General features: G+C 45.4%; 1 protein-coding gene across 1 annotated transcript in view; it reads left to right on the top strand.

Moving 5' to 3' along the window:
- The first annotated feature begins 753 nt into the window (after positions 1 to 753).
- PLEKHG7 (pleckstrin homology and RhoGEF domain containing G7) overlaps positions 754 to 25,297 on the top strand; it is a 40,434-nt gene continuing 15,890 nt past the window's right edge. Inside the window, exons 1-10 of the mRNA XM_015420938.1 lie at positions 754 to 1,410; positions 6,160 to 6,182; positions 7,781 to 7,917; positions 10,954 to 10,973; positions 11,182 to 11,283; positions 11,573 to 11,722; positions 15,395 to 15,490; positions 18,675 to 18,770; positions 20,262 to 20,375; positions 24,535 to 24,706. Of these exons, the coding sequence (XP_015276424.1) occupies positions 754 to 1,410; positions 6,160 to 6,182; positions 7,781 to 7,917; positions 10,954 to 10,973; positions 11,182 to 11,283; positions 11,573 to 11,722; positions 15,395 to 15,490; positions 18,675 to 18,770; positions 20,262 to 20,375; positions 24,535 to 24,706 (1,567 nt within the window). The remainder of the gene's footprint in view (positions 1,411 to 6,159; positions 6,183 to 7,780; positions 7,918 to 10,953; positions 10,974 to 11,181; positions 11,284 to 11,572; positions 11,723 to 15,394; positions 15,491 to 18,674; positions 18,771 to 20,261; positions 20,376 to 24,534; positions 24,707 to 25,297) is intronic.

Genomic DNA, 25,297 nt, shown 5'->3' on the forward strand with positions numbered 1-25,297 from the left:
AAACCAGCCACATTCTGGGAGGAAAGACTGCCAAGAAACGAATAGCACTTGTGGAACAGCACAGGCTTAGCATGAAGCCTCCAGTTACAGGTCCCCATGACCTGTATTTACAAGGCAGAAATGCCAAATTTTGAATCGTCAGTCCTAGTGGGGAACGAGCTGCTCATGCTGATTGGCTGCTCCAGACTCCAATATTGCTTTGCATCCTCTGACGCAGCCACTCCTCCACTGCATTCAGGAGCTTTATTACTACTGCTTGCTGCTATTCATCCCTTCTCTACTCTCATCTGTATCATGCACACCAGCAGTGATCAGGGCCATTGTGAACCTGGAGGAGCTTCTAGTGTCCTGGCCCCACTGATGGACCTCCTGATGGCACCTGGTATTTCTGGCCACTGTGTGACACAGAGTGTTGGACTGGATGGGCCTTTGGCCTGATCCAACATTGGTGTCTCCATCAGTGGTTATTAGCCACATGGTATAGATAGAGGCTCTGGGGCAAGTGATGCTTTGTCTTCTTGGTGTTTGGGGGGGGTCAACAGTGGGAGGGCTTCTAATGTCCTTGCCCCACTGGTGGACCTCCTGATGGCACCTGGTATTTCTGGCCACTGTGTGGCACAGATTGTTGGACTGGATGGGCCTTTGGCCTGATCCAACATTGGCACCTCTTATGTTCTTAACCCAACTTTGAGCATGACTGCTTTCTTCTAATTTCTGTTCTAATGGCTACAGGTCTTTTTGCAGTGAATGAGGATGCAAAAACCAGAGTATGAGTTTTCCTTTGAGATGGATGAAGAAACCAATGTGAAAAAACAACATCATATCCAGGAAGGGACTGAACCATGGGAAGACAGTTTGGATTTGGTAGGAGAGAGCAACTTGGGAAATGCCATCATCTCATCCTATGAGATGTCAGCCCCGTCTGACACAGAAACACAACTGTACCCTGCCAGCATGCAGAAGCAGAGTGTAAGGGGTCACCCACATCTTCTGAAAGTTCCTTCAGAGGAAAATGATGAGGAAGACAACATACCTTGCCAATTTGTCAGATATGCTCCAGGAAGGATTTCTACTTCTCCCTCCCTGAGGAGACTGAGGAAAAGTGCACTGTCAGTATCTCAAATATTTGCACTCCAGGGTGGCACTGAAAACCCAAGGTTGGACAACCAATCTGAGTCTTATCTTCCTATTTGCCAAAGTCCACCTCCATTTTCTGACAACTTCTTTTTCTCAGAAGCCTTCATGCACACACATTCCTTGTCACAGAGAGAAAACTCTGCTTCCATGGACACCACACCAATCCTACCACGTCATGAAGAAAATGATCATAGTGGTGATCAGCCTTTGCAGAATGCTGTGTCAATCAGCTCTTCTTCTGAGGGAGAACAGAATTCTCAGGAATGTATTCAGGTAATGCTGCCATATATATATTTATTTATCTATTTTAAAAAGGAGTATTATTTTTCTTTCCTTGGATTGATATGCTTGATTCATAACCCATTGTGAAGTAAATAATAAATTGAACTTGGTAGTGTTAGCCTTCAGTAGACCCAGGAGGGTACAGAGGGGCAACAGCTCGACTGGAGTGGGCTGTAGGGATGATATCACTCCAGTCTTGACCTATCTACACTGGCTTCCAGTTTGCTTCCAAGCACAATTCAGGTTGCTGGTGTAGAGTTTCAAAACCCTTCATGATTTGGGACCAACATATCTGAAGGACTGCTTATTACCATAGGAACTTACCTGACCACTAAAGTCATCTTTGGAGGCCTTGTTTTGGGTGTCGCTCCCTTGTGAGATTAAACAGGTGGCAACCTGGGAGACAGCCTTCTCAGTCATGGCACCAAAAACTCTGGAACTCTCCCTGGGGAGATTTGTCTGTCCCCTTCTGCTGCCATCTTCTGCAAGTGGTAAAGACTTTTTTCGTTTCATTTGGCATTCCCATAGTGACCACTGTGTCCTCCTGACCAAAGGTGCTCCATCAGTGTTGGTGGCCAATGCCACAGTGGCATAAATGGCAGTGTTGGTGCTAGACAGGAGGGGCAGAACCAATGGGAGCCACGAGTTGAGGGGGCTGAGTCAAGCGTCGGTCACTGGCAGGAGGCAGAAAGGGGCAGGCCATAGGAGCCTCACTCATCTCCTGCAACACAGACCAGCTCCCATCAGACGCCCCGGCTACCTATCAGTGGGGAGGGGGACATCAACCAGCCACCCCCATGGGGATACCATGGTGTCACTCCACACACAGAGCACACAGGAGGACCCCCCAGGGCCATGATGGAAAAGAAAGTGGATGTGCGGGTGCCCTTCGTTCCTCAAGGGTGTGCCTGTTGCAACCCCTGTGCAACCCCCAAGCAGGAGCCGGAGCAGGGGGTATGGGAGATGCTGGGGAAGCCAGGAGAGCTTCTGATAGGTCCCCCAGCAGCTGCTATATGCACCCCTGTCCCTCACTCATGGCCCTCACAATGGTAAGAAGCCCCTCCAGGTGCCATCACAGATGCTGTCACCCCCTCCATCCATTGCTGCTCACTGGGAAGGGCTTCCCGCCACTCACAACAGCTCTCCAGCCACTCATGCTCAATTGCTGCCCACATGGAGGAAAGGGTGGGCAGGATGGGCTGTGCCGGACAAGGGCCCCGTTCCCGGCCTCTGCTCTGTGCAGACCCTGCTCCCCCACCCACTCATAAGAGACACCTTTGGCCATGAGGGTTCGGACATGCTACAAAGTGGGACCAAAGGAATCATTCCAGTGCTTCAGAGTGAACATCTCCATCCAGACAGCATGATTCAGGGCAGACACTCCTTCCGTCACCATGTGCCAAAAGGCACAGTGCCAGGAGGTGGCAGAGCTGCTCCTGGCGGTGCCAAAGGCGACACTCACATGCTCTACCACCAACCCATACAGCAGTGCCTTCTCAGCCTCAGTCCAGTTAGGCTGGCAGTGGCCTTCCAACAGACGTTACATCCACACACAGGGGGATGTGAAGGCAGGCCAACCCACTGTGGGAAGAAAATGATCCCTCTTCCTACCCCACCCTCAGTGCTTCTGGCACTGAGCTGCTGAGAGAGGAGGTACATAGGGGGGTGCTGGGAGCACAGAAACATGTGGCCCTGGCTGCCCTTCACCATCATCAACACTGACCTCTCTTTCTACATGGCCCGGTCAACTGCAGGTGGGATGGTGCTCCCTTCTGCCCTTGCCGCCCATGCTAGGGGTTTGCCACATTCACTTGCTACCAGCGCTCTACATCTGGGTGGCATGGTGACATCAGAGGAAACGCTGTGCCTGCCACTACCAAGCTCACATCAGCGCCCTCCATCTATCAGACAGCACCTGCCACAATTTGTTTTGCCAAAATAGAGCCGCCATCCAGGCCCTGTGCAAGGAGCTGGGCCTTGCCCTCCAGGGCCAAGCTCCCACTCCCCATGCCATCCCCATTTTGCAGACGGTCCTGCTCTCCCTGAGGTTTCTGGGCACCAGGTCCTTCCAGGAGGTTGCGGCAGGGTTTTCAAGATGTCCCAGTCCTCAGCTAGTTGCTGCTTGCACTGCTTTCTGGATGCCATGCTCCCCCACCTTCAGAAGCATGTGCACTTCCCCACTGAGGAGGGGGAGCTGGCACCCATCAGGGAAGGGTTTGCAGCATTTGGTGGCTTCCCCAACATTGTGGAGGGTGTGGACTGCACCCACATAGCTCTCATCACCCCCTCAGGTCTACCATAATCATCAACACTTCTACAGCCTGAACGTACAGGCCTCCTGTGACCACCATGGCATCTCCACAGACCTCATGGCCAAGTTCCCGGGCAGTGTCCTTGATGCCCAGATCTTCACAGCATTCAGCCTCAAAATCCTGCTAGTCACCTGGCCAGAGGCCAAAGAATGACTCCTGGGTTAGTTTGGTGGGAAGGGCTGGGCAGCCAGAGAGCTGAGGGCACCTGCCCTGCTTCCTCCCATACCATTTCCTGCAGGTGACCGAGGGTACTCACTGCTGCCATATTTGCTGATGCCATATCCCAAGGATGACCCACCAGACCACACAGCCTACAACTAAAACCACTGCCAAACACGCATGGTCATCAAGTTGTCATTTAGCCAACTGAAAATGCAGTTCCAATTCTTCCACAACACAGGGGCCCACAGAGCCATGCAGCCATTGGCAGTGGCCAAGCTGTTTGCCATGTGCACAATATCCACAATATCGCCAAGTTGTAATGCCTCATGCCTCCCTTTGGAGGAGCCATTGTGGGAGGTCCCTGGGCCAGGGAATAGGACTCCAAGCTATCACAGGAGGATTCTGGGAGGCAGGACGTAAGGAGCCACCTTGAGGAGGAGCAGGTGTGGGCACACATCTGGCAGTGAAGGCATCTACAGGCCCATGCCAGCAGTTGATGTGCTCCCCTCCTGTCAGCCCAGGAGAGGAGTACTGGTGACCTGCCAATGGTGCTAGCATCCTCCAGTGGTATGTGAGGGTGCCACTGGCCTCACATGGCCTTCCCCCTCCCAGACCAGGGCTGCCCCTCCCCAGCACAACCCTCCAATTGGTAGTCTTTGGAACTACCAGGGTGGGCTGCTTGCCAGGACAGAGAAAACACGGTGCATCCCCTGGCCACAGGTGGCCAGGTATGGGGTTTGGCAAGGACTAGGGATGGGCACAAACCAGCTCACAAACTGAAGTTCACGCCGAATTTTGGGCAGTTCATGCTTCAAAAAGTCAAGTTCATGGCAGGACACCTGGCACAAACTTTCCATGAACTTTTAAGCTGTTTGTGGAGGTTCATGCAGGTTCTTGAGTGGAGACATTCCCAAACAAATTATCTCCACTCAATCAAAATGTTTACACAACTTCAAAGCAACAACTTGGAGGGCATGTAGAGGAGCATCCTGAACCTCTTTCATTTTGACAGGTGCAGGTTTAGGAGTATATATAACAGCTCCTGTGCAATCTAGAGACACAAAACTTACCATGGATCTCTGACTGACTCTTCTCTACCTGCTCTCCAAGTTCATGAGGTGGCTAAAAATTTGTGATGGTCTGTGGTTCGCAAACAGGGCACATCAATAACCACAAACCAAACCACATTTTCCCAGTTCAGGCTGATCCCTAGCTAGGACTGGGGTGGGGTTCCCGTGGCTCATCTACTGCAGCCTTCAGAGCCTCTGGCCTCCGAAGGGAGTGACAAGGGCGCTGGAATGAGGCCACGCAGCACTGGGTCCATTGGTCCCCTATGGGGAGCCCTCCCTGCTGATATCACCCATTCTCTTTTTCACAATAGTTTGGTCCCCTGAAAAGCAGAGGGAGCTAGGAATTTCCACCATTTGAGATAGTCTGGGCATGTGCTGATCACACTCATGGTTAGTTAGGCAATTTTTAATTTCTGTAAACACAGCTGGGAGTTGTGGAAGTAACTGCACATCCATGTGGATCACCGATTCTTCCATGGTGCAGGCCCCATGCACCCAGCTCAAGAAGGGTGGGTGCTCCTAGCTCTGTGGGCACTGAACCCCAGAATTGTTGTGGGTGACTGGGACCTGGATTGGCACACATAGTGACGGCATTTACTGTCATTGTAGCCATGCTGCAGGAAGGCCATCAGGAAGGCTGATGCACATATTGACCATCTGCCTGGTGCGCAGGGTCCATGTGCCTCTGGGGGACCGCTGCTCACCCCCCAGGTGCCAGGTTTGGGAGTGGGAGATGCTGTGTCCAGTGCAGCTTATTGCCACTGTTATTGGCCGAGGGGGGACGGGGGTTGGGGAAGAGGTGCCTTGCTTACATGTTCATGTGTGGCTGCCCCTTGGGATCCCAGCAGAGGAGCTGGTGCACCTGTGAGGGCTGAAATCAGGGAGAGGTCAGTCACAGAGTGTGGACTTTGCTCTCACAGTGGTTTATTCCCCCCAAGTGCTTGCCCAGTGGTGCTAGGTGCCCTGTCTGTGTTTTGCTTGCCACCAAGGTGTGTGTTGTTCATTCTAAGTGGACTCTAAGTCCATTCTAAGACACAGGGAACTGTCAGATAGCATTCTGTGCCACGCACCCTAACTCTGGAGTTGTGAGGTAACAGCCTGGAACTATTTACAGGGCGGGGCAAGAATAAATTAGCTTAAATGTGCCAGTTTGTTTTCTTTTATAAATAACAAGAAATTTCTTATTTTTTTTCCAGAAATTAGATTCCAATAAGGCAAGGTATGTAAGTAAGGGTTTTTTGTTTATCATCTGTTTCAGTTTGTGAAAACCATGTTGTGTATTCTTGTGCTCATTAAGGAGATATGCTTCACTGGGTATTTAGTAGGTTTCTGGCATGCCTAGTTATGTTTGTCTAGCCTTTCTAATTGGGTTACACAACAGTTAAAAACATCTAGCAAGTTCCAGCTTTTTTAAATCTGACCTCAGCAATATCACCTGAAGAATGTACAATATGGAGGGTGTGTGTGCAAAAACTACCTGATAACCAGTAAACATGACATGGCCTGTCTGAGGGCACTGCCGCACAAAGCATCAGGTGGTAGTAATGCAAATACAGATTATACGTAAGCAATTTGGAATTTCATATAGAGTCACGCTTTGTCTATAGATGCAGTGCATACAGTGGAAAATAGAGGGTAAGGAGGAACTTGAATAGACTGTACCAGTTCAGACTGCAGTTTTCAGTTTCCCATGTTCCCTGTAAGTAGAAAACTAGTACCTTTTGCCATGTTTTACATCTGCATCACATCAGTACATGAGACAGGATTAAAAAGTGACATACACAGAGAAGTCTGAAATGGTACATTTTCCACCTTTTCAGATTTCTACCAATCCATTTTGCTGCATGTGTAGAAAAGGCCTGAATCTCCAAATTTAAAATAATTTATTGAATGTAAGAATGGCAGGTCAGATCAATAAACTATGTAGCCCATTATGCCATCTACCAACAGTGGCCAGGGTAATTCTTAAGGAAGGATGAGTTAGACACGGGTCCATTGAAATCAATAACCTCAAATATACCTTACTCTGTGCTTGATTGAGATCAGAATGATAAAAGCACAATGATCACATTAATTCCAAAATACAATCCACATAGTAAAAGGGAAGATAAAGCTATAACACATCCCCAAGTTCCTTCCATTTTACACTTTACAATAACCTTTGTGTGCAATACCTGAACACACCTTATGATACAGGGAGTGCAATTCCATTCTATTAAACTTGTCAAAAGAAAGCACATATTTGCTTTTTCCAATATTGACAATCAACAAAAGTACAATACCATACTAACTTCAGGGTTTCAATCATTTTTTGTTAATTTGCAATATGACAAATTGAGACTGTGTCGTGAGAAAAGTAGACTCAAAGAAAACTTCACACCTAAATATTTGAAGTTCTTTATGCACCTGATTTTGCCTTCTGACTGCATCAACCGTTTGTCATTACATGCCAAATGTATCATAACAATCTTTCTCCTTGTGCACAAAATATAACATTTTCAGAAAACAAGCAAGCTCTTATGTGTATATTACATTAAATATTACATATTACTTGTATATAAGAATTTTGTCAGAGGTTCCAGAACTCCATTGCAGCACAGTCCCCCAGAAAAAAAGCCCTGGTAAGCTGAGATAATTATATGGGTTTGATCCTGATCTATTTGGTTAAATTTTGTATAATTTAAAGTTAGCAGTTATATATCCTGATCTATGAAGACTGGGGGGATCTGTTTGTGTTCTTGTTTCTTTAGCCAAAACTGATTCTTCAGGCATAAATATACTGATGAATAATCACACCCAATTTTTTCCTCCTTGCAGTCTGTATAACTCTGCAGAGCGCAGACATAGCTCAGTGGTGGTGAGTCTGCCTGGACTCGAGGTGTTCCCAGGAGACCTGCTGATATCAGACAGTGCAGCAGAATTCCTTTATCATTCAACATCACTGCAAAGTGCAGGTCAGATGGGGACAGGGGCTGACTGGGCTTTAAACTGAGAATCATTTGTGTACTGCATACCTTGGGAGCATTTTAACTAGGTTTGAACTGCATCTTTGGCTTTGTCAAATTTGGTTTCAACAGAAAAGATGGTAGCAAGATAGTTTTTCTTTAAGTAGGAGTAAGGTAGCACAAAGTTGTCTTACAGCACCATGACCCCGAGCCTCAAAACAGTGTGGGTACAATGCAAATAACCTCTGGTTAGTTTGTGTAGCACGGTATGTACCTCACCAGTTGAATGTGCTCCAAAGGGCACACAAAATGGCATCAAGCTTTATGTATCCACAAAACTTTACTGAGTGGATTGTACTTCATTTACTGACTTTGTTTACTGACTCATTTACTGTATGTATTTACTGAGATGGATGCCTGCCGGAAATTGTAGATGCAATTACAAAATTTGCTTTGTACATGCAATTACAAAATGTATCTGTCTACTTGTAAATCGTAGGATTCCTTGCAGGTCAGGAGCTCCCTGTTAGCAGGAGCTTTCCTTCTACTTCACCCTGGAAATGTTTCCATTTAAATCTCCCCATGCCTGTTGGAGCTCTACAAGACTTTTGATTGAGGCTGTTTGTGTGTCTCCATCATCCATGGACACATGATCTCAATTTCTGACATGGCTTCTGTTCACCAAGATAATGTTAATAAGAATTTTAGAGACAAGCAGGGGTCGTTTCGTAGAAAAAGAGCTAGGGGAACTCATTAGCATAACTCATTAGCATATGCCATACCCCCTGACATCACTGGAATTGTGTGATAAGGCCACACACCCCGCCCCCAACGGTCCCGGCCGCCGCTGCTGGCCTTGCAGCTCCACTGCCGAGCCCCATGAGGGGCCCGGCGGTGGACCTGCAAGGCCGGCGGGAGTGCAAGGAAGCCCCGCAAAGGCCCTCCCTGGCCCCAGGCAGGCGGGGGTGGGGAGAGGCAGGGAGGAAGCAACTTACCCTCTCTCTTCTCCTGCCTCCTCCTGGCTGAATGAGGGCCGGAAGCGGGGCGGCCGGAAGCAGGGGGCGGGGCTTTGTCATGTGCCCCGCCCCCTGTACCTCACCCGGGGGAACTGCAATCCCCCGCGTTCCCCCCAAAATGACCTCTGGAGACAAGACTGTGCACATCCATGCCACTGAAATTGATATCACTGCCTTTGATTTCAAAAGGCTGACAATGCCTTTGTTTCTGTTCTACCTATTAGAATCCAAAAAACCTTGGTGGCCATTCACTAAAAAAGGAACTGTGAGTATTTTGCAAGGGTTTTTCCTTTCTGTCATCTACTGATATTTCAACAGACTGACATGTCTAACACACTGTTTTTGTTGTTATTCTTCCTACTTCTTTTTCCCATGTAGTTTGCACAGAGTTTGCTTCCTCCTCTAACAATGAATGAGTTGTTGGTGGATATTGGGAGACAATGCTGGTCTTTTTGGTCTTAACTAATTTCTTAACTAATTTCAAGTGTGCAAACTCATCATATACCTCCGTCTGTAATTTCTTTCACATGTATTGGCTTCTTTTTTTCTCCAATAATGGTTTTTATAAATATGTGTTTCATAAGTTGTTATTGTTGAGTTCTGGGTCCACTGTATTGTCAACCTTTGTTTGCACTTGCAAAAATTAATTTAAAAATTAAATGTTTTTTTTAAAATATACACACAAATGGGGCTGGTACAGAAATGTTGCTACAAAGCAAGAAGTGATATATGTGCTTGTGCTGGACGGGAGCTCAGCAGCAACTTGGCTAAAGAGCTTGGAGCAGAAAGGGCCTCTTGTGCATCTTTTGTTCCAAGCCCCCACCCCACCACCAATACCTGGCTGGTGGTGGTCAGCTGAACCTCCCTCGTGCTTTCTGCTCTAAACTGACCCCCATCATGTGATTGGGGGTAAGATGGATAAACTAAGGAGTGTCAATTATAATTAACTTTCCAGTTAAGAAGTTCTCCTTCAGTGGGGGGAAGTCATCCCAGAAGTGGTTAGGTCACGCCTCTGCTCGCTCGGACAGACTATGCAAATTTCTTTTATTGTGTGGCTCCTATTGGAGGGACCTAGGCTGACCTCTCCAGTTCCTGCATAGCCCTGTGCTCAGTGGGTTGTCTGGAGCTCCAGCTCCAAGCCAGGGAGAGAAGGAAGGAAGGAAGGAAGGAAGGAAGGAAGGAAGGAAGGAAGGAAGGAAGGAAGGAAGGAAAAGGAGGGAGGGAGGGAACACCAAGGAATCAAGACATTGGCCAAAAAGAGCTTCCCTTACCTGGCGTCAGACATCTTCCCTTACTCAAGTAGCAGGCAGGCACATATACTTCCACTTTGGTACTAACACATCAGGATATTGTATTTTGTTCTGGATCTATGTTTCACAGAACAAATGTTACTTGTTGAAAATGGAGAACTTTACGTACCGTTGGCATATGTGACATAGGAAGTCTTATTAGAACTCTGCCACTATATTTATGCTTAGTTTCCCCTTGTGTATTTACATACTCTGCCCTTATTGGCAAATGTTGAAGCTGCCTTATACTGAATCAGACCATTGTTCTAAAACTAAATATAAAAAATACTATCCATCTAGCACTGGTAAAGCCATAGCTCAGACTGATGCTCCTATAATAAAAGAACTGATTATTAGAACCAAATAATGTCTTAGTTAAATGTAGTATTAAATTCCAGTTTGCCTTTGGATCCTAAAATATTTTTACTGGTTCATTCAAAAGGAGCTGTATCCCCCCCCCCAAAAAAAATCCCTCTTGCTTGTTCATTATTGTAACAGGAAGATTGATATAGGGAGGGAAATGAGAAGAAATCTACAGAAACCCTTAAAATAAGGGTGTGATATGTGACATTATAAGAGCTGGCAACAATGTGCAGAATAGCATTATATATTCATTTTAAAACATGTCAGCAAAAGAATGGAAATTACAGAGATAATTGCAAATGGGTTATCACATATTAGAACAAGACCCTCCTTATTTATTGTAACCCAAGATTTGTGCTTATTTTTCTCTATTGCAGGTATATTAACTCTGTGGTTTGTAAGCTATTCGTAATTGTTTTTGTATTTTAAAAATAATTTAAAAATTGGAAAAAAGAAAATGCCTCTACATTTAAAAATGTGCATTTTCAAAATTGAAATGTTGATTTACAATTTTTTACATGCAAAGATCCCAATTTGAAGAACCTTTCTTCATAAAATTGAACCTGCATTTCTCAAATTAACCTCTAAGTTTTGTTTTGAAGCAGAGTAGAGACAGACATAAAGAAGCATTAGACCTGGAAAACTGTTTGTCTACTGTAACCATCAAGACCTCGGAGTACAGCAGCTATGAATTTCACAGTGTTAAGGTAGAGAAATGTTTTATGTGGTACATGGACAGCTCTTATGTTTTACCAGTCTTTATTCTCTTGTTTTGGTTTTCCTTCAAATGAAAACTGTTTTGCTTCTCTAGGCATAAAATGTAGTATACTAATGCTTGCCTACACTACAGTATAATGTTTAGAATCCTAACACTAAAGTGCAGAAAAAAGCCAGTGTTTACAAGAGTATCAGTGGGTCAAAGTAAGAGCCCATGTGTGGGAATGCAGTGGTGTGGATTTTGTATGAATTGTTATTGTGGTGTTTCTCAATTGATAGGATAAAGGCTGGCATGAAATAATGATGCTGTATCAAGTTGAACCAAAAGCCAATGAAGATCAGATAGACACAAAGAAGAAAGAAGCAGTATGGGAGCTCTTCACAACTGAATGCACATATTTTCTTGACCATCTACTGGTTCTTAGAATGGTAAGTCTGAATTCTGTAACCTCTTCCTCAACTGTTGGGTAAATTCTCAGTCCATCTTGATTCAGGATCGTTTCACACAGCCATTTTTTTTCCAGCAAGAAGTTGCTTTATGCAACAACCTCTTTGTGGTGGTGATAAACATCGGTCTTGGTTCTGCACATGTTCCACCAACAAAATTATCATGAATATGGCAAGCCTTCAAATCAGATGAGATATTAGAAAGTGCATGTAACCAATTACCTTGGTAGTTACCTCTTGCTAGAAAACAAAACCATATGCACTTGCTGTATCAGTCTATAGTGCTGTATTTGAGCATTGTTTTATGATTTGATAGGGTGCATAGCATATCCCAGTTTTAGTTTAATCGCCATAGCTTTTGTCATAACATGTTGGCATCCTTTGGTACAATCTCTTTTGCTTTCAATTTTACATTTCCTACTTGCCCTATAATCCGTCCTAGATAGTTAAAACACATGAGTGCACTTTTGAATAACAGTGTCCACTCAAGAACCTCTTAATCCAATAGGGGAAGTATCAGAACAAATTCTGAGTCCAGTGACACCTTTAAGACAAACAAAGTTTTATTCTGGGTATAAGATTTCATGTGCATGCACACTTCTTCAGATACATGGAAAGAGAAGTCACCAACCATTACATATAGTTAGAGGGTGGGGAGGGTGTTGCCAGGAAGGCTAATTAGAGTCAAAATCAGGGGTCTTTTGGGGCTAGAGCGTGCCGGAGCACTGTTCCGGGAGCCCAGGAGCTGGCAAAATGGCGGCAGTAGCAAGCCCCACCCCCAGCTCCCCCCCTGCTACAGCCTGTTGCCGGCCTTCCGGGCCCGTGCTGAAGCGCTGCAGCCCCAGGGAGGCCCAAGGAGGCCCGTCGCTGCTTTTCCAGGGCCCGCGCCAGAGCGCTGCTGCCCAGAGGAGGCCAGGAGAGCCACCACCACCACCTCCCTGGGCCAGCGCCGGAGCGCTGTGGCCCAGAGGAGGCCAGCAGAGGCCCACCACCACCTCCCTGGGCCAGCACCGGAGCGCTGCGGTCCAGAGGAGGCCAGGAGAGCCACCCCCGCCTCCCTGGGCCAGCGCAGGAGTGCTGCTGCCCAGAGGAGGCCAGGAGAGCCCGCCGCCGCCTCCCTGGGCCTGCGCCGGAGTGCTGCGGCCCAGAGGAGGCCAGGAGAGCCCCGCCGCCGCCTCCCTGGGCCAGAGTGCTGCTGCCTAGAGGAGGCCAGGAGAGCCCCCCCGCCACCTCCCTGGGTCAGCGCCGGAGCGTTGCGGCCCAGAGGAGGCCAGAAGAAGGTCCCCTGCCGCCTCTATGGGTAAGTGAGGGATCCATGGGGGGTGGCGGAGGCTTTATTGGGGGCTGGGAAAGCCTCCCCCCATCTCTTTGCCCTCTTTCTTTCCCTTCTTTCCTTCCCCTTTCCTTTTCTTTCCCTCCTTTTCTTTCTCTTGTTCCCTTCTCTTTCTTCCTCCCTCTCTTTTCCTTCTCCTTTCCTTCTCTCTTTCTCTCTTTCTCTCCTTCTTCCCTTCTCGCTCTTTCTTTCCCTCCTTTCATTCTTTCCTTTTCTTCTTTCCCTCCTTCTTCCCTTCTCTCTTTCTTTCTCTCCTTCTTTCCTTCTCTTTCCTTCTTTCCTTCTCTTTCCTTCCTTCTTTCCTTCTCTTTCTTTAACTCTTTCCTTCCTTCATTCCTTCTCTCTACTCTTTCTCTCTCTCTCTCTCTTTCCTTCCTTCTTTCCTTCTTCTGTGGCCCAACTCCACTCCCCCCCCAGGGAAGGGGAGGCTATTGAAGATGCCTTCCCCTCTTTTGCTTCCCCTACTGACATCACTTCCGGTGATGTCAGGGGGCATTGCATATGCTAATGAGCTATTATGCTAATAGCCTAGTAGCTCATTAGCATATTATATAACTAAAATTGGATTAAGGCAAGTGGTAAGACCTGTGAATAGCAGCAGGTTAGCATACAATTTAATAAAAGAGTTTACAAACAGATGCAAGAACTGACACCGATTTCACACAAGCTGTTGCTTCGCATTTGCTCTTCCCTTTGCCCCAATCGTACATGTCAATTTCACACTATGTGCTGTGTGGCCGCATTTTGCCCCGCAGCTTCGCCTGATTTCCCCCGCATCTCAGTCATGTTTTTTGGGGATTGAGTAGACATGGGGAAAATCAGGCAAAGCTGTGGGGCAAAATGCAACTGTGCAGCACATAGTGTGAAATTGACACGTACGATCAGGGCAAAGGGAAGAGCGAACACAGAGCAGCGGCTTCGGGGAAATTGGTCTGAATGACATTAGCATGTGTAGTGAGATAAAAAGCCAATATCCCTGTTAAGCCCTGGGGGTTCCATTGTCCTGAGTGTTGTAATAACTTATAACTCAGCAATCTCCTGTTCTAGACTGTTTCCAAAATTCTTTTGCAGTAAAACAGTTACTTTGAGGTCCCCCATTGAGTGTCCTGGAAGGCTGAAGTGTTCTCCTACAAGTTTCTCTGTTTTGTGATTCCTGATGTCAGATTTGTGGCCATTTATCCTTTAGTGTAGGGTCTGACCTGTTTGCCCTATGTAGAGAACTGAAGGGCATTGTTGGCATTTAATGGCATATACAATGTTCAAAGCTGAGCATGTGAAGTTGATGTTGTTAGATCTGGTGATTGTGTTGTCTGGGTGTATGTGACAGCAAAGTTGGCATCTGGGTTTATTGCAAATTCTGGTACCAGTGTCTATGTTCAAATAAGATGCTGTATTATTGTGGGTGAGGAGTTGTTTAAGATTGGGGCACTGTGTGTGGGCAAAAAAAGGTTTGCCCCCCAGTACTTGTGAAAGAGAACTGTCATTATCCAGCAGAGGCTGTATGTCACTGGTGATGCATTGAACTGTTTTCAGTTGAGAGCTATATATGACCTGTGACCAGTAACCGCTAGTGGTGTTCTGTTATTGGCTCATTTGGACCTTTTTTTAAACAGGTTTTCTCTGGGTAATGTTCTTGCTTTGTTAATCTGTTTCTTGACTTCATCAGGTAGATATTTTAGTTCCAAAAAGGTTTGTTGTAGATCCCTCAGGTGAGAAATTCTGTCTGTAGGATTGGAATAGATGCAGAGCCTGGCTGTATACAGTGGATTGTTTGATATGTTTAGGATGGTAGCTGGAGGCATGTAGATACGTTTGCTGGTCAGTAGGGGAAGTATATTACCTGAAATTTCTCCCTCAGTATCATATGTAGCAAATATTTGTACATACACCATTTCACCTTTATCGATCATTCTGAAAGCAGCACTTAATATGAGGAAACTTCTAGAATATAAAAACTCATGTAAAAGTTTGACAGAATTTAAAAGTTTCCTCATATTAAGTGCTGCTTTCAGAATGATCTATAAAGGTGAAATGGTGTATGTACAAATATTTGCTACATATGATACTGAAAAGATACAGCAAAGACTGATGGAACAGCATGAAATAACATGTTACCGAAAGAAACATCCTGCCCTGAAAAAGCTGTCTAGTCCCAACATTCTTCAGGGTGAAACTCTCAGGATGGGTTTTCTAGACCCACAATAAATCTAGAGTGTTTCTTGGATCAGAGTGTTTCTTTGAACTAAGGCAACCTGTAGCAATCATAAACTTCAGTGACTTAGAGATGAAATCAATAATTGGAGTTATTATCTTTTCCAAAGGTTTTTATGAATACATTAAAGTACCTGCAAAGCAAGGAATTCCTGTCAGATGTGATTCCAAGGCTACTTTTTGCAAACTTGGAAGAGTTAAACCAGGTGAGAACATACCAAAACATTCACATGAAAACCCAGAAGTGATCTTGGGTAGCTCTAGGTGTTTTTTATTGTTCCAAGAACTGTCTGATGTCAAGTCCAGGTTTTCCCTGGAAGAGACATCACTACGCATGCAACACTGATGTTTTTTGGTTTTTTAAAAAATTCTCTTGCTGTCACTTAGCTGCAGCAGACAGCACAGGTTGCTGGCAGGAGGCCTCCTGTCATAGCGGGGGGTGGGGGGGCTAGCAACCCAAGATCTAAACGTTCAGAAGACTTTGATCCCATAGTTTTGCAAGGAGTCATGTTTTCTCATTGAAGACTTAAATTCCTTTTCAGTCAATGTCACAAGGCTATTTTATTTTATTTATTCAGACTATCTGTGTCCTGGTATTCTGCACTTTTAAAATAATTATAATTACAAGGCAACTTGTAATTATAAAATTAAAATATTTTAAAACCTATTGACAAAGCCTAAGAAACAAGTGATCACAACACAAGTCCAGCAGCAACTGAAACCAGTGGAGACTGAGCAGGTTAATGAGCACAGTAGTGGCAAGTAACGGACACCAAAATCTAAGTGGAACATAGCTCCCAAAGCTATAAATGTACTTTGAAAGTGACTGCCCAGCACAGAGCAACACTAAAAGCATTTGCCTCACACTGGTAGAGGATGCCTCTTTACAGTGGTGGGGGTGGAAAGTGCCTCCAAGCCACAGCCAACATGGCAGCCCCATGGGGTTGTCAAGGCAAGAGACATTCAGAGGTGATTTGCCATTGCCTTCCTCTGCCTCACAAGCCTGGACTTCCTTGGTGGTCCCCCATCCAAATACTAACCACGGGTGAGCCTGCTGAGCCTCCAAGATCTGACAAGATCAGGCAAGCCTGGTCCATCCAGGTCGGGGCTTCTTCACAGTAGTATCTGACTAACCTAACCACCTTTGCATTGTGGCCAAGGGACACAAGAAGGACTCCATGCTACAGGAAAAAAGCCTGGTTCAAGTGAACTGTAAAAGGAACAGAGGCCCACTGAGGGGGGCCAAAGCGTGACCTTGTCTCTCCAACAGCTAGCTCAGGACCTGAATTATTCTCTGCTGAGAAGCAGCAACCAAAGGCCTCCTTGGGGGGGGGGGGAGCCAGTCCAAGAGTGAGAGTTGCAGGGATGGGAAGAAGAAAACTGGAGACCTTTGAAAAGAGGCAGGAGGGAAAAGTCACCAAAGCAAAATGATTTCCTGAGCTGCTTTTTGAGAACAGAGAATGTTTGTCAAGCTCCTTCATCTAAGGCGTGAGGCCTAGCACCAAGGGGCACAGAACCCAACAGAAGTGGAAGACCAATTCTAGTCTGTGCTGGTCTGAAATGATACAGTAAACGCTTTGTTGTCTGATGCTCATGGAGAATGGGGGTTGCCAGTTAATCAAATGCACTAGTTAACAGAGCTTAATATCATAGCTAGTTGATGGTCCAATGCCAATCAACTGGCAATAGCTGGCGCCAGCATTCTCCTCTTTCAAGGTGCCTATTATGTTCGTTTTCTGGGTTGTCAGCACAACACATTCACTCTTCTGTCCTTTGCTTGTTTATGGTGGTATTTCCAGCCTTATGTTGTGAGACTGCATGGAGAGGAAAGGGGGCTGGGTCCTACTACTCGCCTTCTCTTTCCCCTTTAGGCTGAAGACATCAGGGGAGGGTGGGGCTATGTTGCCTGGAAAGCGGTGCTCACAACTTGCATTGGCCTGGCCAGGCTGCTGCCTTACCAGTCCTGCCATGCATGGTAAAATCCTAAAGGACAGTGGCTTTGGAGCTGCCCTCACTGCAAGCTGTGGAGCCTGCAAAAGCCCAGCGTCCTCACTCACCCTGGCCAGGAGCTTTGGCACTGAGTGAGGGAGCAGATGGGCTGCAGTGAATAAGGTTGCCAGCTCTGGCTTGGGAAATACCTGGAGATTTGGGGGTGGAGCCTGGGGAGGGCGGGGTTTGGGGAGGGGAGGAGCCTCACCATGGTATAATGCCATAGCATCCACCCTCCAAAGCAGCCATTTTCTCCACAGGAACTGATCTTGATAGTCTGGAGATCCACTGAAATAAAGGAAGATCTCCAAGTGCCACCTGGAGGCTGGCAACCCTAGCAGTGAGACTTCCTCTGAAGAAGAAGAAGAAGAAGAAGAAGAAGAAGAAGAAGAAGAAGAAGAAGAAGAAGAAGAAGAAGAAGAAGAAGAAGAAGAAGAAGAAGCAGAGCGGCTTACAAACTCCTTTCCCTTCCCCTCCCCACAACAGACACCCTGTGAGGTGGGTGGGGCTGAGAGAGCTCTGACACAAACTGCTCTTTCTCAAGGACAGCTGTGCCAGAGCTTGTGACTGACCCAAGGTCACATCAGCAGGTGCAAGTGGAGGAGTGGGGACGCAAACTCGGTTCTCCCAGATTAGAGTCCGCGCACTTAACCACTACACCAAACTGGCTCTCGGATACAGAGGCAAGGGACGGGGTGTGTGTGTGTCTATGTTTCCCAACAAGCTGTGCTTGCACTTCCTCTCAGACTGGTTGAGCTGCTATGTTGCTGACCCCACTGCAGCCTGCCAATGCCAGGTTTGCAGCTGCCCTCACCGCAAAAGCAGAGGCACCTGCAAAAGGCCCCGGCTCATTGTGCATGCTCAGGCACCAGGTCTTCCTTCCTTCTCCCCACAACAACTGGGAAGTGCAGGAATACGTCTTCCACCCCCAGGCATATTGGTCGCTGAGACAGGCGCCATTTAACCAAGTTGTTTGGCCATCGAACTACTGGTAAAACAGGCTTTACTACACTTAACGGTTCTTAGGAAGGGATTGCATTTGTAATCTGTTACATTGAACTGTTACCTCCAGGGTTGCCAGATCCTTCCTGGCCACTGGCAGGGGATGGGGGGTGGGTGGGGTCGGGTTGCCTACTCCAAGTTCAGAAACCCCTGGAGATTTGGTGATGGAGCCTGGGGAGGGCAGGGACCTCAGTGGAGTCCAATGCCATGGAGTCCACCCTCCCAAGCATCCGTTTACTCTGGGGGAACTGATCTCTGCAGTCTGGAGATGAGCTGTAATTCCAGGGGATCCTCAGGTCCCACCCAGAGACTGGCACCCCTACTGGCAGCAGTAATTTATGCCATTTTTTTTAATTAAAGGTCATCTCAGAGTGATGTGTTGCTGTTTTTCTTATCTAGGTAAGCCTTGGTTTTGCGACCAGTTTCTTTAATGTTATAAAGGATCACCTTGTCAAGCCTACGTCCTCCTTAGAGTTCATCTCTGTGCTTACAAAGGTAAAGATGTATTCTGTAAGGTTACCTAGTAGAAAGAGCAGAAAATATAAGGAAGTCTGGTTTCACGTGACCCAAGACCCCATTATCTCAACAGGAGTTTCACATACTGCAACATGAAGCAAAAGGTAGTTGTGTGAAGGCACTCAAGCTCCCACTGTAACATTTGAATCCCCCTTAGCTTAATTGACATGATCAAGGATAGAGAAACCAAACAAAAACATTTCTTCTCTGTGTTTTCCCCAGTCATTCAGTCTGGTAACACAGGCTGCAGTCCATAAAAACCTATGTCACATACAGTTTGGCACTTAATGTCTCTTTTGTTGTTGTTCTTGCTGCAGCAATCTAAAATGTATCATATTCTGGAATTCAACGTTTTCTTGAGTGTGCAGAGGGATCAGTTGGGCTTAGAATTTGGTAAAACTAAGTAAACACTTGAAAATGACCTACACAGGGAATGAATTTGAACTGCAGGGAAAGTTATATGTAAATAGTCGAATGAATAAGCAAGAGTACATACCTAACATTCCCCAAGAGTTCCTTGTCCTTTAGAAAACAAGCTGAACAGCCCCTCCAAAAGGTAGGTATTTTGCAGTATTTCAGATTTCAGCAGGAGAGATCTGCTTCACAACCCTACACATTTATGAAGTAGTCAATCCATATTCAATTAAGTTTACTCCCAAGTAAGTGTGTTTAAGTGTGCTGCAGTGGCTCAAGTGGTTAAGACGCTGAACTGCAGGCTGTGGAAGGCCGATAGTTCAGCAGTTCGAGCCCCGAGTGTGCCGCATGACGGAGTGAGCTCCCGTCTCTAGTTCCAGCTCCTGCCAACCTAGCAGTTCGAAAGCAAGAAATTGCAAGTAGATAAATAGGTACCACTTCAGTGGGAAGGTAACAGCGTTCTGTGCACCTTGGTGTTTAGTCATGCAGGCCACATGACCACGGAAACGTCTTCGGACAGCGCTGGCTCTTCAGCTTTGAAACGGAGATGAGCACTGCAACCCTAGAGTCGGATTCAACTGGCTTTCGGGCAAGGGAACCTTTACCTTTAAGTGTGTTTAGGACCATATTTTAAGTAAACACCACACCCAAGGTGCATTAAATTATAACAAGAAGCTATTATATAATTCTAAATATCTCTGATGAATTAAAGTAAGTTCCAAATCAAAGCTCAAATCGGTTGGGCATATTTAATGTTGAGAACAAAAAGTGTATCTATACCATTTAAGTTGGTAGCCGTGTTGGTCTGAAGCACTAGAACAAAGTTTGAGTCCAGAGGCACCTTTAAGACCAACAAAATTTAACTCTGGGTATAAGCTTTCATGTGCATGCACATTTCATCGGATACATTGATGAAGTGTGCATTCACATGAAAGCTTGTGCCCAGAATGAAACTTTATTGGTCTTAAAGGTGCCTCTGGACTCAAACTTTGTTCTGTGTCTATACCAGTAATTTATATTCTGATGTAAAATATCTAATTTTGTTTCATCTTGCAGTATTTCCAAGGGAATCTGTGTCAGTGTCTCCAGATATACTGTCTTAATTACACCTCCACAGTCTTTTACTTGGAAAAGCTGAAGAAAAGAGAAGATTTCGGGACCTATTTGAAAGTAAAATCCTATTCTTATTCAGTGCTTAGAGTCTAAAGGGTGCATCCAGGGGTTTTACAAATGGAATGAATTCATGGAAGCCATTTTATTCCTTCACCTAGCCGCTTTTCGCGCCTTAAAAAAAACCCCTACTGCTGAGGCATAGGGGATCCTCCAGAATGTGTTTGTGGGGGGGGGGGGTGCAGCAAGAAAGGCAGCCAATGTTTCTCCCTTCCCTTTTGAGCAAGCGTTTGGTCCCTTAACAGATTTCCCTGCACTCCCACAAAAGTGAGGGATGTCTATTTTAGCCAGTGCTTCTTCTTGCTGCACCCTCAATTCTGTCCAGGTCCCAGTGGCATATTGGAGAGTCCCCCAATTTTTTGGTGGCATAGAGGCTGCAGGGTGGAAGAGGATGAGGTAGAAATTGTTTTCCAAGACTTGCTCAGTTTGTGAAAGCCACCCATGATAGACTGTGGCAGCAGCTTAAAAAAAAAACAATTACTGTAACAGAACTCCTGTTTCAAAGTAAAAAATTGTGGGCTTAAACGGAGTTGGTGTCATCTATGGGGCAAATACTGTTTCAGTGCACATAAGCAAAGATCAGATTTTACACAGTTCCCTGCACAAAACAGCAGTGTAACTGGGGGAAGATTATAAACAGAAAGCTTCTGAACAAAGTTTGAGTCCAGCAGCAGCTTTAAGAGGTATGAGCTTTCATGTGCACTCACACTTCCTCAGATACAATGAAATGGAATTTACCAGTCCATACCATCAAGTGGTTAAGACGCTGAACTGCAGGCTGTGGAAGGTCAGTAGTTCAGCGGTTCAAGACCCGGGTGCCGCAAGACAGGGTGAGCTCCTGTCTCTAGTTCCAGCTCCTGCCAACCTAGCAGTTCGAAAGCAAGAAATTGCAAGTAGATAAATAGGTACCACTTCGGTGGGAAGGTAACAGCGTTCCGTGCACCTTGGTGTTTAGTCATGCCGGCCACATGACCACAGAAATGTCTTCGGACAGCGCTGGCTCTTCGGCTTTGAAACGGAGATGAGCACCGCAACCCTAGAGTCGGATTTGACTGGCTTTCGAGCAAGGGAACCTTTACCTTTTTACATATAAGGCAGAGGTTAAACAGAAAATTAGCATACAGCATAATGAAGATGTTTTAACATATGAAAACAGGAATAACAAGCTAAGTTTATAAGGTCACCATTGTTTGGATTTAATTGGGGGAGGAAACAGTGAAGCAAATAAATATGTCAAAATTGGAGATAGATGTGTAAATGTGTCATTCTTAATTGTGAAGTGTTAAGAGTAATTACATGAGACCTTGTTGTTAGCTCCATCTGTCTCCTCTCAAGCATGGAGGTAACTAATAACATCTTTTTCTTTGAGGTGGGGTGATTTGTAGTGCAGTGTTATGTCTCCTCTGTTACTAGACCACAGAAATGTGTTTCTGTAGGTGATCTGACAAAGAAAATAATGGAGCCATTTTATCCTCACAAGTGATCCGTAATACTTTTGTACATTCACAGGGCTTCACGTTATCTACAATATAATCTTGCCAAGTAAAATTCTTTTTAAGAATTTATCCTAGAAATTTCCCTGAAATAAATATTTTGTATATTTGAGAAAAGAAAGAGAGGCAAGGATAAGAAAATGTAGCTATTTATACCAAGTATATTGACGTACAAAATAATTGTGCTGCTAAAGCAAGCTTGTGAATATGGGGTGTTTCAACCCATCCCTACACTCTCCCCCCATTCATTATCATCACAACTTTTATGACTTGCTTCATTCCCTCCCCCACCCTATACTTTATATGACATTCCATATGGATAGCTGTTTCACTACTTCTTAAAAAGCTAAAATATGTAACTTTGAGGGGCAGAAAATCAACATTAAACTGTCAACTCATGTATGGCAGGAATTCTAGGCATAAATCACTACATTGTAAAAGAATGTTAAAATGTCAAGATATGTCAGTGAGGCATTTATGTTCCACTTATTATCAGTACAGATGGATTGTGCCTCAACCTGAAATTTACCAAGAGAGCCCCATTTTCTGACTTTATTGGGACTTAGGGCCTCATACTCTGGTAGTACACAGGGTGACTGAGGGAAAAATCCATTGCTAGTCATACATGTTAACTAAAAGGGGCCAAACTGAACTTTAATTCACCTTCTACCATTTTAGTATACATTAAAAGGACATTAAGAAATAAAGCTTATGAGCAACCCGATTTGTCACAAGAAAATGCCCCCCCACACACACACACCTAGAGTATTTATGAATACATCACAAGCTTTGGAAGTAAAGAAAAACATTTTTGACAGTACAGCCAGAAAATAAAACAATCATTCCTTCTTGTAGACTGCTTTCCACAGAGGTTTTTTATCTACCATAGCCCCCAAACTGAAGCACACCACCACCATGCTGTAATGGCCCTGTTCTCCTGTTTTCCTTGTCCAAAATAAGCTCTTTTCCAAACCTACTTTACTCCAGTCTTTCTAGAAAGAATGAAGTCTAATCATGGCATTTATTAAGGGTCCCACTCTTTGCAGGCACAACGTTACCAGCATATTTTCCTGCTGTGCCATGACAGGGATCTGAGATTTATTTGCTATAACAATCCACAGGCACTTTTCAATTTCCAGTTTTAATAAAACAATTAAAGTGCTATACGGATACATAAAGAACAAAAAATGGGGGCGGCGGGGTGTTGACAAGTCACCATGGCAGTCATGATGACAATGCAACCCAGACCTAATGCGGAATCCCCGTGAAGCACATATGGAGGAGGGGGATTTTAGGACTGACAAAGGTTCACAGGGAAACCCTCACGTGTGCAGGCTCCATCATCAGTGTGCTTGCCTCTGCATTCACAGCAGTTACAAACACCAGAACCCTTACTGTGCAGAAACAGCTGCAAATGACTCCCCCCCCTCTTTTAGCTATGTCTTGTTTTGCTTTTTCTACTTAATAGTGCTCGCCTGGGACAAATGAAGACCTGTCTTCTACAGTGGTGAAGTTTTATCACTTCTTCAGATGCAACACACAATGGTTCCTACCTAGGAAGACCTGTTATACAGGACACACACATGCACACACCCTCGCTTTTAAAAAACAGTAGGGAGGCAAAAAGCAGAATGTACAGTGTGAAAACACAATTATGCAAAATTCAAATCTAATCAAGAATTTCACATAATTATCTTTTGCCTTGTACTTCCTGCATGTTGGGGCACTTTGACCTACATGACAGACCTACATAAAATGACTGTAAAGAAAGGACCTGCTTCATTACATCTGAATAAGTAGGGTCTAGTGCATAAAATTAGGGCCATAGTGGCTCAGAGGTTAAGATGCTGAGCTGCAGACCAGAAGGTCTGTAGTTTGGCAATTCGAGACCCTAGTGCCGTGTGATGGAGTGAGCTCCTGTCTCCGGCCCCAGCTCCTGCCAATCTAGCAGTTCGAAAGCAGAAATTGCAAGTAGATAAATAGGTATCGCTTTGGTGGGAAGGTAACAGCATTCTGTGTGCCTTGGAGTTTAGTCATGCCGGCCACATGACCATGGAAATGTCTTTGGACAGTGCTGGCTCTTGGGCTTGGAAACGGAGATGAGCACCGCCCCCTAGAGTTAGATTTTACTGGCTTTCAAGCAAGGGAAACCTTTACCTTTAGTGCATAAAAGATTCATATTGGGATAGAACTGTTAGTCTTTAAGGTGCCACTAGATTCTCATTTATGAATCTTTGTGATTCTGGTCTTGTGGGATCAAGGTCCAAACTTGACAAACACTGGGGATCCATGAACAGACTGACCCAGCATTTTTAAATGGAAAGAGCCACAGGAAGGGCTCAGTTTTCTCCCATGGGGGTTTGTTGATTGAAACAGATCCCCTCCCCCTCAGAACTCTTAGCAACACTGGAAGATGGAAAAGACACCTTGCCTTCCCATAGCTGCCTTATGCTGAGTCAAACCATGGGTCTATCAAGATTGATTTGTCTACTCTGACTGACAGCAGCTCTCCAGGGTCTCAGATAGAGGTCTTTCACATTACACACCATCTGATCTTTTTAGCTGGACATGCTGAGGACTTAATCTGAGACCTTCTGCATGCCAAGCCGATCTTATACTGCTGAGCCAGTCATTGGTCTAACATGGTATTTCTTTGTCCTCAAAAGTGGTGTGAACAAAACAAACAATGCAAACGACGGCATCTGTCAGAACTGCTGGTTGCACCTTTGCACAGATTGACTCGCTATCCCCTTCTCCTGGAGAACATCTGGAAAAAGGCTGGTCCAGAGGAGAGAGCAGTCATTTGTTCAATTAAGGCGAAGGTGGAAAAATCTATAAGTAAGTAGGGGGTCAAACATCAAATCCTTGGTTTGGGAGCTGTTCAGAAAATATGTCTATGAGCCTTATATTACAAATAGCAGAACAGACAACAAACAGGAATAGGGAAATGTGACAACTATAAAAACATTAAAGATGTGAATTTGGTCTGAGCGTGACTTTCTGTGTGTTACATAACTAACACTGAAAGCGCACGTCTGGAGACATGATAGAAATGCAAACTGTAATCCTCATACTTTACGACTGTCCATGGGACTTTCATTCCCACTGGTATTTGTCAGTACAGAGGGCATTCAGCTTTCTATAGCACAGGGTTTTTCTGTATAGGTAATTTCCATTGGCTCCGGCTCATACTGCTTTGTTTCTTTTGCTGATATCTGCATCTGTTTTGATGCCTATAGGGTTCACTTCAGTTTTCCCATGGTTTTCCTCCAGTTTTTGGGGGAGCAATTTTGCCCCAGGTTTTTTTTTAATTCAAACTGATTTGGGTCGCTTTTACTCCTCGGGCATAATTTTTCAACTGGGTTTTTTTTTGTTCTGCGCATCGATGCTTGTCAACGCCCACCTCCTGTCATCAAACCACATCCTCCC

Source organism: Gekko japonicus, unplaced genomic scaffold (genome assembly GCF_001447785.1).
Source record: "Gekko japonicus isolate JY-2015 unplaced genomic scaffold, Gekko_japonicus_V1.1 scaffold594, whole genome shotgun sequence".
Classification (NCBI taxonomy): domain Eukaryota; kingdom Metazoa; phylum Chordata; class Lepidosauria; order Squamata; family Gekkonidae; genus Gekko; species Gekko japonicus.